The sequence below is a fragment of the Pelodiscus sinensis genome, chromosome 24, assembly GCF_049634645.1.
Source record: "Pelodiscus sinensis isolate JC-2024 chromosome 24, ASM4963464v1, whole genome shotgun sequence".
In the NCBI taxonomy this organism is placed as follows: Eukaryota; Metazoa; Chordata; order Testudines; family Trionychidae; genus Pelodiscus; species Pelodiscus sinensis.
The window spans coordinates 25387004-25405975 of NC_134734.1; the positions used below are offsets into that span (position 1 = coordinate 25387004).

At 50.6% G+C, this 18972-nt stretch overlaps 1 protein-coding gene across 4 annotated transcripts in view; it reads right to left on the reverse strand.

The window, feature by feature from the left end:
• The window catches only part of LOC102458511 (natural killer cell receptor 2B4-like), a 43194-nt gene that overhangs the window by 4509 nt on the left and 19713 nt on the right, over positions 1–18972 (reverse strand). For 3 of the 4 annotated variants that reach the window (XM_075907706.1, XM_075907705.1, XM_075907704.1), the window contains 6 exons: positions 17397–17717; positions 17014–17310; positions 10500–10634; positions 8270–8343; positions 1469–1534; positions 187–222 (listed from right to left, as the gene is read on the reverse strand). In XM_075907706.1, the coding sequence (XP_075763821.1) occupies positions 187–222; positions 1469–1534; positions 8270–8343; positions 10500–10634; positions 17014–17310; positions 17397–17717 (929 nt within the window). The remainder of the gene's footprint in view (positions 1–186; positions 223–1468; positions 1535–8269; positions 8344–10499; positions 10635–17013; positions 17311–17396; positions 17718–18972) is intronic. The other variant, XM_075907707.1, reaches the window with a different exon arrangement.

Below are 18972 nucleotides of genomic sequence, written 5' to 3' on the forward strand. Positions count from 1 at the left end.
AGAGCACCCAAAGCTTGCAGCTGGTGTTTGTACTGGTGGTGCACACAACAGCATTTATTCTGTACATGGTTTGAAACAATTAGAGGATACGTTGGACAGTAGCCTAAAGAATCTTGCAGAGCCCAAACATGGCCACTTGCTGTGGTTCGCTCATATTCTACTACAACCACAGCAAGACAGACTCACCTTCTGAACAGCAGCATACACCGTGAAGTCTGGTGCCTGGAGAAAGCCAAGACGGTCAACATTAGAAAAGAGCAAACAATAGACAAAGGCCCCAGCTCCCACTTGGCACAGGTCAGCGTAGTTCCATTTACTTCAGTGGAGCAAATTTACACCTGCCTGGATCTGATCCAAGCAGATAAGAATTAAAATTCAAAACCACTCTGACAAAGTACTGGTGAAGCACTGGGATGGGTTCCCTGGGAAGATGGTGGAATCTCCATTCCCAGAGGTTTTTAAGTTTCAGCCTGACAAAGCCCTGGATCAGAGCCAGCCCAAGCTACGGGCTGACCAGGCTACCGCCCAGGGCGCTCCATTGTAGGGGGCACTGAGCGGGGCTGCCGGACCGGGCAGGGGCAAGGCTACGCATGCGCTGGGCGCCCAAGGTGGGGCTGCCAATGCGCTGCAAGCCCGGGGGCGGGGCTGTCCCGGGGGCAGCGCCGTGCTCCCGGAGCCTGGGGCACACAAATGGCTTGGGCCAGCCCTGCCCTGGATGGGATGGTTTAGTTGGGATTGGTCCTGCTTTGGGTAGGGGCTGGACTTGTTGACTCCTAAGGTCTCTTCCAGCCCAGGGATTCTAGGATTCTAAATTGGAGACTTAGATCCAACAAGGTGAAATTCAATAAAGCCAAGTGCAAAGTACAGCAATGAGGAAGAGAGGGAGGAGATATTTAACTAGTTGGCATAAGGGTTTGAGGGCTGTGGGCTACCAACAATAACCCTGAGTTATCGGGGAATTGAGACTATGATGTTAGGGGATTTAGGGTGTAAACTGAGGCCAGGGAACCCTAGGATTAGGAACAGATACCAGCTGGGGAGATTTTAGGACAGGGACACTCAGCGTGAGTGTGATCGCTGCTCACAGCGGGGTGCTCACCCAGACACTGAACTTCAATCTATAATACTGATACCAGGGCTAAAACCTTTCAAGCCTCAAGTTTAATCAGTGAGCCACTGGCAATTCCTAGCTCAGCAGAATCAGGAAACAGTCTGGCTATTAGGAACAGCCTTCTAAACTTGCAGGGTGGGGAAGAGCTGGAACAGGCTTTCACAGGAAGGTGTGGACTCCCCATCTCTCAAGGTTTCTCAGAACAGGTAGGAGAAGGGATGGTTCCCAACCCCTTCTCTAAGAGAGGCCTAAGCAGTGACTTTTTTCATCCATACACCTGCACAGGGAATGTAAAACAACACTTAAGGCTTGCAATCAGCAGAGTGAATGGGGTTAGAAGGAGCACTGGGCACTTACTTGCGGTTTGGTGTTGATTTCAGCATAGATGGTATTTCCTACCACTCTGCTCCTTGCATTTGCATTCTGTACGGGAGAAATAATCACCAAGTTAGTTTAAATATCTTTAATCATGGAGGAAAATAAGGTGTTCCATTTCCCTCCTCTCTCTGCAAGCAGGAACACTGGCTCAGATACTGAGAGAATAAAATTCAACCACCCTCTAGGGCCAGCTCCAAGGTATGATGAAATCAACAGGAACCACTGCACAGACTCTAGGGAGTTCCTGATCAGGTTGCTAGAAGGCGATGGACCCATACAAGACAAGCAACACTAGGGGAGTAAAAAGAAGTCATGCCAAAACTATTTTTTACATTTTTAAACAGATGCCAGAAAATTAGATGTTGAGAAATGCAACAGAATTAATCTCTTCAGGTACATCTACACTAGTCCCCTAGTTCAAACTAAGGAGGCTAACGAGGGCGACCAAAATTGCTAATGAAGCACGAGATTTAAATATCCTGTGCTTGATTAGCATATTCCGGGCCTGTCGCCATTTTGGAAACCGACTAGCCCGAAGTAACTGTCCGCGTCTACATGCAGCAGAGAAGCGGGATTCCGAGATAAACCCCTTCGTTTGAATTAACTGTTAAACCTCATTCCACGAGGAGAGAAACTCCTGTGGCTAAAATGGTCACCAGAGCTTTCTTGCGCAAGAGAGGGTCCACACTGCCATGGGCACTCTTGTGCAAAAGCACAGCTCGCACATGGTAGTGTGGAAGTTTTCTTGCGCAAGAACCCACCAGTGTAGACATAGCCCTGGATATTGAACCTGGCCCTGACTGCTGCTGGCACTACCCACTAGGAGGGTTACATATGACTCCTATTTTATTTTAGATCACGCAAGATCTCCTGGTTAAGCCAAGGTGACCTTTTGCCTTACTTTGTCTTTCCAACGCAGCAGAATAGCTTGCTTTTGGGCCCTTAATGTCCCTTTGAAAAACTGCCACTTCTCTTTGGTTGTTTTTCCCATTAGTCTTGCTTCCCGTGGGGCCTTACCTACCAGCTCTCTGAGTTTACCAAAATCTGCCTTCCTGAAATCCATTGTCTCTATTTTGCTGTTCTCCCTTCTACCCTTCCTTAGGATCATGAACTCTATGATCTTATGATCACTTTCACCCAAGCTGCCTTCCACTTTCAAATTCTGAACCAGTTACTCCCTATTTGTTAAAATCAAATCTAGAACAGTTTTCCCCAGTAGCTTTTTCAACCTTCTGAAATAAAAATGTTGTCTTCAATGCAGTCCAAGAACTTATTGGATAGTCTGTACCCTGCTGTGTTAGTTTCCCAACATATGTCTGGATAGCTGAAGTCCCCCATCACCGCCAAATCCTGCACTTTGGATGTGCTTTGGATGATTTTGTTAGTTATTTAAAAAAAAGCTTCATCCACCTCTTCCTGGCCTGTAGTAGACCCGTAGCATGACATCACCCTTGCTTTTTTTTTATCCCTTTTAGCCTAACCCAGAGACTCTTGACACATCTGTCTCCTATGTCCATCTTCACTTCAGTCCAAGTGCGTACATTTTTAATAGATATGGCAACACCTCCTCCCTTTCTCCCCCGCCTGTCCTTCCTGAGTAAGTTGTACCCTTCTAAACCAGTGTTCCAATCATGTGTATCATCCCATCAAGTCTCTGTGATGCCAACGATGTCATAGTTGTATTTATTTATTAGCACTTCCAGTTCTTCCTGCTTATTACCCATACTTCTCGCATTTGTATATAAGCATCTAAGATATTGATTTGCCTCCCAGTTCTGCCCTGTCCCTCTTTCTCTGCTGTTATAGCCCACATTCCCTCCCATTCCAGCCCACAGAGAACAGTGGTGTCTATAGGCATTAACCAGCAGCGTTACCTCCTTGATTTCATGCTGCTCTTTTATACATTCAGGCTACGTCTAGACTGACATGATTTTCTGCAAATGCTTTTAACAAAAAAGTTTTTCCGTTAAAAACATTTGCAGAAAAGAGCGTCTAGATGGGCACGGACACTTTTCTGCAAAAGCACTTTTTGCGGAAAAGCGTCCATGCCAATCTAGACGCAATTTTGCGCAAGAAAGCCCCGATCGCCATTTTCGCCATCAGGGTTTTTTTGTGCAAAACAGTTTTTAGCTGTCTACACTGGCCCTCTTGCACAAAAGAATTTCCAGAAAAGGGCTTTTGCCCAAATGGAAGCATGAAAGTATTTGCGCAAGAAGCACTGATTTTGTACATTACAAAGTCAGTGCTCTTGCGCAAAATCAAGTGGCCAGTGTAGACAACTGGCAAGTTTTTCCACAAAAGCGGCTTGCCAGTCTAGACACAGCCTCAGTGTCTAAACATGAAAAATCCCTTGCTCATCTGACCTTAGCTCCACTTCTTGAAGATGTACAGAGAAGTGAAACATCACAAAACAAGGAAGAAGAGACACAAAGACTGTGGGGAAAGCATATTTAAACTATGGCAGCTTCAAATAAGTAAGACAAAATGAGACTCCTGTGGCCGCAGCAGATCAGAAATCAGAAAGGGAGCTGCTATGCAGTATACTGGCCAAAAGGGGGCAGCAGATGGTTATGAATAAATCTTGCACATTGCAGACATTTCATTCACCTGTTTCGAAAAGGTATTTCTTATTCCCTATCTTACAGTGAAAACATATTTCTATAGCACTTCTATCCTGCAGGCTGCAAAGCAATATGTACACTGTTATATACATACATACACAGAGATTGCTTCCTCCACCCCTGCAAGGCAGCCACCTCTGGGGTGGAGCATGGCAGCTTAACAGTTACACAGCAACTCAGCATTAATGGTTAGATGGGAAGTATGGTATGCCACAGGCATTCAAAACTTGAGGGGGGAATTGTAGTCATCTCAACTGGAACCAGTCAAGAGGAAATGGCACTGGAGTGGGAATGAGGAGACCTATGTGTCACTCTCAATTTTGACCCTGAGCAAGTCATTCCCCCCCCCCACTCTGTGCCTCAGTTTCCCCTCCCATAAAATGGGGGTAATGATGTTGACCTGACTTCATTAAGGCTCCACATCTAGAAAGCAGCAACAGAAATGCTAAGTTACTACTTAGTACGTGGGGCTTTTTAGGATGATAGCTCAGACGTCTCTGTTCGCCTGCTCATGCTTGTGATGAGACAGAAACATTTGAAAGTGAAATTGACTAACTCAAAGCCAATAAGAGAGATTATTTTTTCAATTAATACATAATCAGACTGTGGAACTCGCTCTCACAGGCTGTCATTGAGGCCAAGAAACTAGTAAGAGTCAAAGAGGGATGCGAAACATTTATATAGAAAAAAAAAGGATATTCATAGTTATTAGGGGGCTGTGCCCCCTGCTTGCTATGTTCGCCAGTTCCCCTCTCTCTGGGGGTAGATGACTGGTCAAGGGAAGGGTCCAGGAGCAGGCTGGGGGTAAGTGTCTGGCCAGCAGGGAGGGGGCAAGAGTAGGCTTCGCATGTGGGGTCTTGGCAGTGTGATGAGTGAGGGACCTGGGGGGCGGGGTCTCAGGTTGGGGTGGGGTATGAGTGAGCAGGCTGAGGTGTGGGATCTTGGCCAAGGTGGTGTGCAACGGGGTTGGGGGTGCAGGGTCTGGACCAAGGGTGTGTGTGACCGGGCTGGGGAAAGGAGGAGGGCGTGCAGCTCCTGCCCCCCCACCACAAAGGGGGAGAGCATGTACCTCAGGCCCTTCCCCCCTCCACCCCAGCGAGGGACACAGAGAATCCAGGAAGTTTTTGGAGAATGTTGGGGATAACTTCCTGGTACAAGTGCTGAAGGATCTGACCAGGGGCCATGTGCAGCTTGACCTGCTGCTCACAAACAGAAAGGCATGATGAGGTAACTGGCTCTGTGAATATGGGGAATCAAAGAATCTTAGAACACTAGGACTGGAAGGGACCTCGAGAGTCATCGAGTCCAGTCCCCTGCACTCATGGCAGGACCAAATACTGTCTAGACTAGTGGTCCCCAATGTGGTACCCGCGGGCGCCATGGCGCCCGCCAGGCCATTTATGTGCGCCCGCGGAGCAATCTGGGCTGGCCCCGCCCCCAGGCAGGCAGCAGGTGCCAGCCCCGGGCGCATGGCCGGCCCCGCCCCCGGGTGCGCTGCGCGTGCCAGCCCCGGCCGCGGGCACGCGACACCTGGGCAGCCCCTGCCCGGGGTCGCAGCACATGCCAGTGCCGGCCTTGGACGTGCGGCACATGCTTGGCCCCGCCCCCAGTCACGTGGCCTGTGAGCGGTCCCACCCCCGTACGTGCAGCGCGTGAGCGGCCCCGCCCCCAGGCGCTCCAAAACGTTGGGGACCCTGGTCTAGACCATCCCTGATAGACATCTATCTAACCTGCTCTTAAATATCTCCACAGATGGAGATTCCACAACCTCCCTGGGCAATTTATTCCAGTGTTTGACCAACCTGACAGTTAGGAACTTTCCTAATGTCCAACCTAAACCTCCCTTGCTGCAGTTTAAGCCCATTGCTTCTGGTTCTATCCTCAGAGGCCAAGATGAACAAGTTTTTTCCCTCCTCCTTGTGACACCCTTTTAGATATCTGAAAACTGCTATCTTTGAAGTAGGAATAAGAGATCCTCCGGAATAGGGCTTTATTCCGGAGGATTGGGCCAGTCTAGACGCTTTTTTCCGGCTTTTCCCCAAGCCGGAAAAAAAGCGGCGGACATCTTTATTTAAATCCCGCGGGGGATATTTAAATCCCCCGCGGATTTCCCTATTCTGAAGTTGAAAATTAGCATGCCCCTTCCGAAAAAGGGGCCAGTGTAGACGTAGCCCAGTTGTTAGATACTCCAGGCTAAGGCCCTCTTTGCTGCTGCTTGAAGACCTTCTTATATGAGATCCACATTTCTATTGATCTTTGTTAGCAAGGAAACCCCAGCACTAAGTATCTGAGGTTGGTTGGGATTCTTGTTTCCACCCTAGATATATTGGCTGCATTCCTCTAGGGTGGATCTTTATCTTCTGCCCATTGCTCTGAGAACAGAGATATTCAAACTGCCCCGGTAGAGAATCATCTGCCAATTCTATTCCATGCTGGTTCGCCCAGCTACAGTGCCCCTGGGGCCACCCTAATTCAACTCACAACCCTTAACCCACAGCTCCCAAGACAGTGTGAACAGCTAGGCCAATAGAATCCAGTTTCCAAGTAAGATTCCATTCTAACCTTTTGCCAGATCCTGTGTTAATCCAGATTCCTTCCCTCGAGGCTCAGTGCATGATAGTTTCCTGTCATGGCTTTTTATGAGCAGTCCTGTTTCAAAGACTGAGCAGTTTTCTTTAACGTTTGTTATCTCCCCCCCACTCCCCGCATTCCCCATCAGGTTAGAGAAACGGGGCGTAGTCTCTACTGGTGTTGATTGGTGCAGCATTGCTGGCATCAATGGATTTACCTGTTGCTCAGCAACGGGTCACATCCTGCCTGACTCTTCTCACTGACACCAGTGTGAATCAGGAGACACTCCCATGAAGTCAGACAAGTGCAAAACGGGTGCAAGTGACAGAAGGATCGGGCCCCTTGCACAATGTACGTATAGTACAACTAACCATTGCAACCACAGGCTCTTGTGGCTGCTGGCCAGTATTGTGTCTAGTTCTGGGCCCCCCACTACAGCAAGGATGTGGATGCATTGGAGAGGGTCTAGTGAAGGGTAACCAAAATGCTGAGGGGGCTGGAACACATGATCTATGAGGAGAGACTGAGGGGTTTGGGCTTGTTTAGTCTGCAGAAAAGAAGAGTGGGGGGGAGGATTTGAGAGCAGCCTTCAACTTCCTGAAGGGGGGGGATTTCCAAAGAAGATGGAGACAGGCGGTTCACAATTGTGAAACGGATGGCAGAACAAGGAGCAATGGTCAAGTTGCAGTGAGGGAGGGCTATGTTGGATATTAGGAAGAACTAATTCCCAAGGAGGATGAGGAAGCACTGGGATGAGTTCCCTGGGGAGAGGGTGGAATCTCCATCCCTAGAGGTTTTTAAGTCTTGGCTTGACCAAGCTCTGGCTGGGATGATTTAGTTGGGGTTGGTCCTGCCTTGGGCAGGGGGCTGGACTCGATGACCTCCTGAGGTCTCTTCCAGTTCTAGGACTCTATGGCTACATTTTCACAGTCGGTTCTGCTGGCAGTGATTATGCAAATGAGGTGCAGATTAGCATATCACAGTGCCTTATTTGCATAGTTTATAGTTTATGCACGCCGTTTAATGTGCAAAAGGTTTTTGCGGGAAAAAAAAAGTAGTGTGGACCTTTTTTTGTGTGTGGAAAAACCCCGTTTTCCGCAAGATCCTTATGTCTCTCCAGCCTTTGTGCAAAACCCGGTGTGCATAAATTATGCAAATGAAGCACGGTGATAGCTAATCTGTGCCTCATTTGCATACTCACTGCTGGCAAAAGTGGCAGTGTAAATGATGCCTATGATTCTATGGGTGAAAATGAGAACAGCTTATCCCACACCTGCCTAGAGAAGGGTTCTTCTCCTTCCTGAGGCATCTTGTGTTGGCCACTGTCACAGAAGTGATATGGGACCAGGTGGTCCTGGTTCTGATCCAGTCTGGCAATTCCCACATTCCTAGGGATGGTGTCTATCTGATCTGGGTGGGAACACTGTCATGATATCCATCCGATCCCTCTGGAAAAGCAGGGGAGTTCTACACGAGACACTCTGTGAACGATTTCAGCTTTTGCCAATGCTAAGCCAAGTGAGCAACAGCACCACTGCTCTGGCCTGGTCTATTGAGGGGGAAGCAAAGGGATTCACTGGGGACTCACAGTGTTACTTCTGGTGCGGGGGTCCTCCACTTCCTCGTAGATAGTGATGGGTCGGTCACCGCCTTCGCAGGAACCTTTGAAGAGACAGAAGAAAGGGATTTGTGCAAGAGAGTAGGGGCGGCAGGTTTGCAGAAATTTTGGTGGTGCCCAGAACGCTTAGAGTCCAAACTGCTCCACCACCCAGACACCTCCACTTGCTTAAGGCTCTGGGGGGGGGGGGTTTATTTAGCAGGGATCCTGATGAATAATGTACTTAAAATATTGCTATTACTTTGGGTTTTTGGCTAGCGGTTCTTCAAATTTTTGGGGGGCTTTCCTAATTATATTTTTACACTTAATTTTCCAGAGTTTGTGCTGCGTTTTCTTTTCCTCACTAGGATTTAACTTCCACTTTTTAAACAATGACATTTTATCGCTCACTGCTTCTTTTACTTGGTTGTTAAGCCACAGTGGCACTTTTTTGATTCTCTATTGGTTTTCCTTTTTTTTTTTTTTTTTTTAATTTGAATGATATATTTAAGCTCAGTTTTTACTGTAGGGTCTTTGAAAAGTTTCGAAGCAGCTTTGAGGGATTTTACTTTTGGCCATGTGCCTTTTAATTTCTGTTTAATTAACCTCCTCCTTTTTGTGTAGTTCCCCTTTCTGAAATTAAATGCCAATGTTGGGCTGCTGAAGTGTGTTTCCCACCACACTGATGTTAAATTTAATTATATCATAGAATAATAGGACTGGAAGGGACCTCGAGAGGTCATCGAGTCCAGCCCCCCGCCCTCAAGGCAGGATCATGATCACTGTTTCCAAGCGGTCTAGGTATATTCATTTCCAGCATCAGATGGACCAAATCAAGAATAGCCTCTCCTCTTGTGGGTTCCAGAAGCAGCCATTAAATGGTGCCAAGAAATTTTCATCTCAGCATCCCGCCCTGAGATGACGTGCACCCAGTCAATATGGGGATAGTTGAAATCCCCCACTATTATTGAGTTTTTTATTTTGATAGCCTCTCTAATCTCCCTTAGCATTTCATAGTCACTATCACTATCCTGGCCAGGGGATCAGAACAGGTTGGACAAAGTATGGCCTTGGTTTACTTGGTCCTGCCTCATGCCGGAGATTGGTCTTGATCTCTTAGGATCACTGTTATATTCTTCTTATTTCAGCATGGAATTACTATCCATAGAGATCCTATGATACAATTTGGTTCGTGTAAGATTTTTACTTCATTTGATTCTACATTTTCTTTCACTTATAGTCCCACTCCCCCACCAATATGACCTGTTCTGTCCTTCCGATATATTTTGTGCCCTGGTATGACTGTATCCCATTCATTGTCCTCATTCCACCAAGTTTCCATGATGCCTGTTATAGCAATATCCTCCTGTAAAACCAGGCACTCTAGTCACTGACCTTACTATTTAAACTTCTAGTCTTTGTGCATAAGCACTTTAAACATTTGTCCCTTTTTAGCTGCCTGATGTGACTGAATGGGGCTCTCTCTCACTTGACTGTTTCTCACCTGATCTTACCCATACTTGATCATCTTCCATCCCGCCCTTCTGACTAGAACATAGAGAATCTCTACTAATAGAGCCTCCTCTAAGAGATGTCTTTGTGCAATTCACATGCCCCTCTGCACCCATCGGCTTTCCCCCAGCCCTTAGTTTAAAAACTGCTCTATGACCTTTTTCATGTTAAGTGCCAGCAGCCTGGTTCCATTCTGGTTTAGGTGGAGCCCGTCCTTCCTGTACCAAAGGCAATAAAGGTGGGGAGGCTGGAGCCAGTGCCCGTGAGTGAGGGTTCCTGATAGAGAGGCAGCAGCATAATGATTGAGGGGGGCAGGTGCAAGCTGGGACATGCGGGAAGCCGGAGCTGACTTGAAAGCCAGCTCTCTGCATGTGTTGGTACTCCCCCATCTTCCTACCTACCACACAGGCAGGAGCAGGGGGAGGAGGGGCTTCTCCTCCTCCTCTCAGGTTCATAGCACATGGCCCCTGAGCGACAGGCAGGGAGTCTGCCTCAGAAGGTTGATGGCCAGGAGTCAAACAAGTCAATCTCCTGGCCAGAGCCTGTTTCTGGCACCCCAACCCTCTGCCTCCCTGCACCTCGACCCCCCTCCCAGATCCTGGACTCCAGTCCCCTGTCCCATCCCAAACCCTGCACCCCAGGCCATGCCCTCATGAAGAGTTACTGCCCACCCCTGCTCTGTGGGACGAGCTTCCTTTTAACCACTTACGCCGCTTCTTCTGACGCTTGCAGAAGAGGAGAAGGAAAAGCACCGTCAGCAGCAGCAGCAGCAGCCCCAGCCCTCCAGCCACAATCGCCCACAGTGGGATTGTGGGAGTGTTATCGGGAGGGTTATCATCTGTCCCTGGAGAGAGAGGTGAAAAGCTGAGTGCTTGTTACCCTTATTTTCCAGGTGACTCTAGAGCAGGGCTGGGCAATAATTTTTAATGGGGCCACTCCAAGACTTTGGTAAGGGGTCTAGGGCCGCACTAGGCCATGATATTAATGGAGGAGGTGTGGGGCCTAGGATGGAGGCGGGGTGCCGGAGTGTGGGGTAAGGCACTGGAGTGCAGGAGGAGGTGTGGGGTCTGGGACAGAGTTTGGGTGAAGGAGGCAGTTGTGATCTAGGTTAGGGGACTAGGGTGCTGGGGTCTGGGTGTGACCTTGGGCAGAGAACTGGGGTGCAGGTGAGGATTAGGGTTACCAGATGATTGCACAAAAATACCGGACACACTTGATCTCAGATGGTGGCGGGGACCAGCTAGGAGGGGAGTGGGGCTGGCCAGGGGAGATGGGAGGCTGGGGGGAATGGCTGGCAGGAAGCAGGGCTGGCCAGGAGGGCATTGGAGGGAGCGGGGTTGGCCAGGTTGGGAAGTGGGAAACAGCTGCTGGGGAGTGGGGCTGGCCATGTTGGGGAGGAGGAATCATCTGGCAGGGAGCGGGGCTGGCCGAGAGGGGGTCGGGAGGAGTGAGTTTGGACGGGGGAGATCAGCGGAAGGAACCGGCTGTCAGGAAGCAGGGCTGGCTGGGAGAGAGTTGGGGGGGAACAGGGTTGGCCGGGGGGAATCAGCCGCCGGGGAGTGGGTTGGCCGGGAGGAGGGTGGGTGTGCGGGGGGAACCAGCCGGCAGGAAGCGGGTCTGGCCTGGACGCATGCAGATCCCAGGGTGCTGCCCATCCTGCGCACGGTACTGGCAGGGTGCATGGGCAAGTCCGGCCCTGAGGATTCCATCCCGCCCCTGCCCCACTCCCCTCCTCTCTACTGCGTAGCTATGTACTGCCTGGCTGGTAGACACGCTCATGCCGTGTGACTCACGCAGCGTGAGCGTGTCGACCAGCCAGGCAGTACGCAGCTATGCACTGAGGCTCCTGATAATAATAAAACTTACTTCATTAGAAAATACCAGACATTTCCAAAATACTGGTATTTTCTCAATTTGTTTCCAAGACAGAAAGCTCAAATACTGGACTGTCTGGTTCAGAACCGGACACCTGGCAACCCTAGTGGGGATGCAGAGCCAAGGAGAGGATATGGGTGCAGAAGAAGATTCTGTCTGGTTTTGGGGGTGGGGACAATGCACAAAGTCTTCCTCCCTCCCCCTCCCCCCCAGGCTCACATAGTTCAGAGAGCTGCTCTTAGCAGTGTGTGGGCTAGGGCAGGCAGACAGGAATCCTGTGTTCTCATTTGATTGATATAAAAAGTTTTGATTGACCTAAAATGTTAATTTCATTTGGGAGGGAACTTTCCATGCTTGTTGTGTTCCACTGGGGCTTTGTAGGGGCTGCACCAACCACAATTATGGCAAAGAGGCGCCTACCGAGGAGCTTTTCAACGAGAGTCTGTTTCCTTGAGCAGCACCTCTGCTTTGGTTTTCCTGAGGTCTCCATCCTAGAACTAAACTAGCTTATCCCTCCTGGGGAGCCAACCGCCTCAGCGGGCCCCTGGGCAAGGTGGGCAGGGGCACCTCCATGCTCCTGGAAGGGGTGGGGTCTTCGGTGGAAGGGGCAGGGCTGGGGGCAGCCAATCCTGTGTGCTGCCCAGAGCATGGCACCCACCACTCCAGCGCCACATGGAATGTGCAGCGCAGTGGCTCCAGCAGTGATTTAAAGGGCCCACAGCTCAGCCCCCACCACACTATCAGCAGCAGCTGGGAGCCCAGGACCCCATGAATGCCCAGACCCCAGGGCATCTGCCTCCTTTGCATCATCTGGAATTGAAGGTGTAACCCTGCTAAGCTCTTTGCTGGCACGAGCTATTTGAATCTGGAATCCCAGCCATGTCAGGCTACAGGGTCCTCAAGAGTTATCACGTCCAGCCCCCTGTGCCTAGACAAGCCCAAATAAACCCAGAGACCATTCCCGACAGGAATGGTCTGAAAAACCTCCAGGGAGGAGGAATCCACTTCTTCCCTTGGACGCCTGCTCCAGAGCTTAGCGACCCTTAAAACTAGTAAGTGTCTTCTAATATCTAACCCAAATCTCCCTTGCAGATTAACTCTGTTAGGGTATGTCTACACTACAAACCTAGTTCGAACTAGGGTGGTTAATGTAGTCAATCGAAATTGCAAATGAAGCCCAGGATTTGCAAATGAAGCCCGGGATTTAAATATCCCGGGCTTCATTTGCATCTTCCCGGGCGCCACCATTCTTAAATCCCCGGTAGTTCGGACTCCATGCCGAGGTGGAAAGAGGTGGAACGAGGTGTAACGGTAGTTCGAATTAGAAAGCCTAATTCAAACTACCTACTCCATGCCGCGTGTAGCCGCGGGCACGGAGTCCGAACTACTGGGGATTTAAAAATGGCAGTGCCCGGTAAGATGCAAATGAAGCCTGGGATATTTAAATCGCGGGCTTTATTTGCAACTTTGATTGACTACATTAACCACCCTAGTTCGAACTAGGGTGGTAGTGTAGACATACCCTTACTTCTTGTCCTACCCCAGCGCTAGGGAATAATTGACCACTATCCTCTTTATAACAGCCCTTCACATATCTGGAGACTACTCTCAGTTCTCCCCGTCCCTGCCCCATCTTTTTGCAAGACTAGACATGCCCACTTTTTAACCATTCCTCACAGGTCAGGTTTTCTGAAGCTTCTGCCATTTTTATTGCTTTCCTCTGGACTCTCTCCAATTCGTCCTCATCTTTCCTAAAGTGCAGGCTACTCAGAAAAGGACACAGGACTCCAGCGGAGACCTTGCCAGTGCTCAGTCGATCTCTTGTGTCTTACATCTGACCCTCTTGCTAAAACACTCAGAATGTAGCCCTTTTGGTAACTCCATCGCATTGTAGATTGATTCAATGTGTGAGCCACTGTAACCCCAGCTCCTTTTCAGCATAGGCTTCCTAGCCAGTGGTTTCACTTGCAAACATGTGTAGATCAGGTGTCCACTGCACTGGGCATAGAAGGTAGCGTGAGGTACATGGCAGTGCTGAGACCTCACTCAGGAGGAACTTCCATGGTCTTGGACTGGCCCCCAAAACCTTCAAAGACAAGATTTACCCTGTTCTAAGCTGTTTTGCTCGCAGGGCCCTCTGTGCTAGGGTCTGGGAGCTGGATTTACATGGACACCTTTGTACAGACAGTCTCCGAGTTACATGGATCCAACTTATGTCAGATCCGCAGTTACGAACAGGGTTTGCTCCGCGTCTCCCTGGTCTGCTGGGACCAGCAGACCAGGGAGTCGGGGAGCAAAGCAGCGGAGCACGCAGGCAGCAGACAGCCCAGATGCACCGCGTCTGTCCCACTGCCGGCGTCCTCAGAGGTTTTGCTCCCCGTCTCCCGGTCTCCAGCAGACCAGGGAGACGCAGAGCAAAGCCGCGGAGGACCCGGGCGGCGGGACCGCGGTGCGTCTCGGTCCACCGCCCCCGTCTCCCTGGTCTGGTGGGGGGGGGGGGGGAAGGGCTCAGCTAGTACGCCCCCCCCCCCCCCAGCAGACCAGGCTTTTCTCCGGACGCCTGTGGTAGAGCAGCTGGGGCGCTGCCGGTTGGTCCCGCAGCGCCGCTCTGGGCACTACTGGACCAACCTGGCAGCACCCCAGCTGCTCTGCCCCAGGCGTCCTGATTCAGCCGCTGCTGGTCAGTTGGGGTGCTGCTGGGTTGGTCCAGTAGCGCCGAGGAGCGAGGAGCGGCGCTACTGGAGCAACCTAGCAGCACCCCAGCTGCTCTGCCCCAGGTGTCCCCAAGTCAGCCGCTGCTGAAACTGACCAGCGCTGACTACAGGAAGCCTGAGGCAGAGTTGCTCTGCCCCGGGCTTCCTGGAATCAGCCGCTGATCAGTTTCAGCAGCAGCTGACTTGGGGACGCCTGGGGTTCTTAAGTTGAATCTGTATGTAAGTCGGAACTGGCGTCCAGATTCAGCCTATTGAAACTGATCAGAGGCTGATTCCAGGAAGCCCGGGGCAGAGCAACTCTGCCTCCGGCTTCCTGTAGTCAGCCGCTAGTCAGTTTCAGCAGCGGCTGAATCTGGACGCCAGTTCCGACTTACATACAGATTCAACTTAAGAACAAACCTACAGTCCCTATCTTGTACGTAACCCGGGGACTGCCTGTAATTCCCAATCTTGGCTAAAGGGCTGGTGTTTTTCCTGAAAATTGCTGTTTTGGTTACAGAAAACATTTTCATGAAAAGCATTGGCTTCCAGTGGAAATTCCTTAGTTTTCTGTGAAAAAAAATTAAGATTTTGGCCAAAAATGTTCAGGTTTTGGTTTATTGAGGAAAAGTCTGAATGTTGCATGGAAATTTAGATTGAAATAATTTTGTTGCTATTTGGTCTAAATCTTCTCCATGGTTATAAAGAGGTGAGAAATGGTTTCCAAACAGCTTTACCCATCCTACAATTCCTATGTACAGTGCTCGATCCTATTTCTGCCTCTACCCAAGGTGCAGTAATAAGAGTTATTAGTAAAAAGACCAGGACCCTCTTTAGTGGAAACCCAGAACATAAGAATGGCCATACTAGGTCAGACCAAAGGTCCATCTAGCCCAGTAGCCTGTCTGCCGACAGTGGCCAGCACCAGGTGCCCCAGAGAGGGTGGACTGAAGACAATGATCAAGCGATTTGTCTCCTCCCATCCCTCTCCAGCCTCTGACAAACAGAGGCCAAGGACACCATTTTATCCCCTGGCTAATAGCCTTTTATGGACCTAACCTTGAGGAGGCCATTTAGGGATCTGAGGCAAAATGTGTCAGGGATGGTACTTGGTCCTGCTGTGAGGGCAGGGGACTGGACTCAGTGACCTCTCAAGGTCCCTTCCAGCTCTATGAGATGGTATAGCTCCATTATATTATTCTTGATCCCTTTTTTAATGATTCATAACATCCTGTTTGGTTTTTTGACAGCCACTGCACACAGCATGGACATCTTGAGAGAACTATCCATGACGACTCCAAGATCTCATTCCTGATTAGTTGTAGCTAAATTAGCCCCCCTCATATTATGTGTGTAGTTGGGGTTATTTTTGCCAATGTGCATTACTTTACATTTATCCACATTAAATGTCATTTGCCATTTTGTTACCTAGTCACTTAGTTTGGTGAGATCTTTTTGAAGCTCTTCACAGTCTGCTTTAGTCTTAGCTACCTTGAGCAGTTTAGTATCATCTGCAAACGTTGCCACCTCACTGTTTACCCCTTTCTCCAGATCATTTATGAATAAGTTGAACAGGATTGGTCCCAGGACTGACCCTTGGGGTACACCACTAGTTACCCCTCTCCATTCTGAAAATTTACCATTTATTCCTACCCTTTGTTCCCTGTCTTTTAACCAGTTCTCAGTCCATGAAAGGATCTTCCGTCTTATCCCATGACAACTTAATTTACGTAAGAGCCTTTGGTGAGGGACCTTGTCAAAGGCTTTCTGGAAATCTAAGTATACTATATTCACTGGCTCCCCCTTATCCACATGATTGTTGACCCCTTCAAAGAACTCTAATAGATTAGTAAGACATGATTTCCCTTTACAGAAGCCATGTTGACTTTTGCCCAACAAAGTATATTCTTCTATGTATCTGAAAATTTTATTCTTTACTATTGTTTCAACTAATTTGCCCGGTACTGACATTAGATTTACCAGTCTATAATTACTGGGATTGCCTCTAAAGCCCTTTTTAAATATTGGCATTACATTAGCTATCTTCCAGTCACTGGGTACAGAAGTGGATTTAAAGGATAGGTTACAAACCACAGATAATAGTTCTGCAATTTCCCATTTGAGTTCTTTTAGAACCCTTGGATGAATGCCATCCGGTCCTGGTCCAGAAGTGTCACTGAAACCTATGCTACTGCAGGTTGGATGTCCCTGGCCCAGCACCCCAGTCCCAGATGAGGGAATTTGTGGGACAATCGGAGATTCCCTGACATTAGCTGATCAGCCCGCTCCCCTCCCGACTGCCAGCTCCTTCAGCCCAGCCAAGCTGCCTGCAGGCCAGCCCTAGCTGCACCACTTCTGCCAGGCTTCCACAGCCCCAGCCTGGCTTCCCCTCCTGGGCTGTGATGCTCCCAGCCTCGCTGTGGGCTGGCAGGCAGTCCCGATAGTGCTCCACTGCTGCCTGTGTTGCCTCAGCACTGCCGCTGCCCTGGCTGCTTTGGCCCCTCTCCTACCAGACTCCCCAGGCTCCCAGCTGCTGGCCCTCCTGCTCCAGGGCTCTCATCTAGAACATCTGTGGTCAGGCCATCCATGGATGTTCCCAAATGAGAGAGTCTCAGCTAAGTTGCAGAAGACAATAAAGCCACACATTTATCCTACCTGGGGCTGGGAAGCTGCACACCGATTTGAGCTCTACAGTGTTCTCGCCCCAGCTGGCTCGGTTACTGGCGTTACATCGGTAGAAGGTCTCGTTGCTGTCGGCATCGATCACCAGCCGCAGCAGGGACTGGTTCCCATGGAGCTGCTGCTCCCTGTCAGGAGGGATGGGGGAGGAGCCGCGGGACCAGCTGTAGGTGACTGCGTCAGCACCAGGCACGGCGCAGGACAGGGTGAGGTTGCACTGGCCGTGCTGCGCGTGGTCCAAGAACACCGTGAGGTTTGGCTGCCGGACACGCTCTGGAAGGAGAGACCCGGGTGAGAGATGCCGGGGGAGGCGGCTGCCGTCGGTCACACGCCCTGGGGAACGGGAGTTTGAGACTCACCAAACACAGAGACACGGAACGAGGTGCAGTCGACGTGGCCTCCTGCCGCTGTTATTTCCAAGGCGTAGAGGCCTCTGTCTGACTTGTTAACTGGATCAATCTGCAGTGAGAGATTCTCAGGGTGGAAAGTGACTCTGCTGGTAAAATGCAGGACTGACCGGAGGTGAGGGGCTTCCCCTTTATTAGCTGTTAGGAGCCGATACGTCTTTCCTGAGTCCAGTGTAACCTGCCAGGAGATTTTTACCCAAGACTCCGTCCACGTCACTGGCTGTAACTGGACGGATTCCCCTGCGATTGCAGCCACGTCCATTTCTCTGCACCCTGGGCATTCAGAAACACACAAAGTAGGAGGTGAGTGAAGGGTTAACTGGGCCCCAAGCATGTCAGGGAACCGGGAGCTAAACTGGGATCTTGGCCTGGCGGGGAGGGGGGAGAAGGGGGACCTGGATTTTAGTGCTGGTGGACAGATCAGCCTGCAGCCCTCTGTTAAAGAAGCCAGGTCAATCTTCTGTGAACCCAGCACCAAACATATTTGTGAGCCTCTACAGGCACAAGAGAGCATGGTGTGGGGTAGGGTGTGTCAGTTCCAATCTCTCTGCCCTCCTCCTGCCTCCTACTCCCCAAACCCAAAGTCTCTGGCCCCTTCCTGAGCCCATACCCTCTCCCAAACCTGCATCCCAGTCCTCTGCCCTAGATCACAATCCCCTGCTGCCCTAGGTCACCACCCAAATCCCTGAACCCCAGTCTCCTGCCCTAGGTCACAATTCAAACCCCTGAATCACAAGCCAGACCCCAGGTCACAACTCCCCTTTCATCCAAACTCTCTCCCAGACCTCACAGGCCCGTCAGCACCCCAGTCCCTTACCCAAAGGGTGGGCAAGACATCCTCTGTGGGGCAGATTCAGCCCGCCAAGCCGGTTGATCTGACCTGCAACTGCCCTGCCATTCCCGCGCCCTCAGGCCAATCAAGACCTGGGGAAGGGGAGCATGCGAAGTCTTCTCCCTCTGCCAGGGTCACTCAGCACCAGAAGGAAGCCCTGGCTGTTCAAAACAGCTGGGGGTTCCCGCTAGGCACCATTTGCCCCTTGCAGGGCAGGGGCGGAGGGCGAGACACTTCGCGTGTTCCTCCCATCAGGCCCTGATTGACCTGGAGACGGGGCAAGTGCACAAAGTCTCCTCTCGCCACCAGACATGCGCGGTGCCTAGAGGGAACCATCAACTGGTGGGTCTCTCTAGGCGCTCGGGTGGGCGTCAAAGACTTCACAAGCTCCTCCCACCCCTGGGCCAATCAGGGTCAATGGGCAGGGGAGCACAGGAAGCCTCCTGGCCCCGCCCCCTCTGCCCAATGCCCCAGCCCTTCCAGAGCACTCCGTGACCACTTCAGAAATGTGTGAAGCACCTCCCCCTTCAAAAATTATTGCCCACCCCTGCTCTGCCCCCACCTGCCACCCTATCCTCATAACCCAAAGCCTCTGCCCCTCCTTCCCCCCATAACCCAAAGCCTCTGCCCCTCCTTCCCCCCATAACCCAAAGCCTCTGCCTCCCCTGCACTCCTACCCCCTTCCAGACCCTGTCC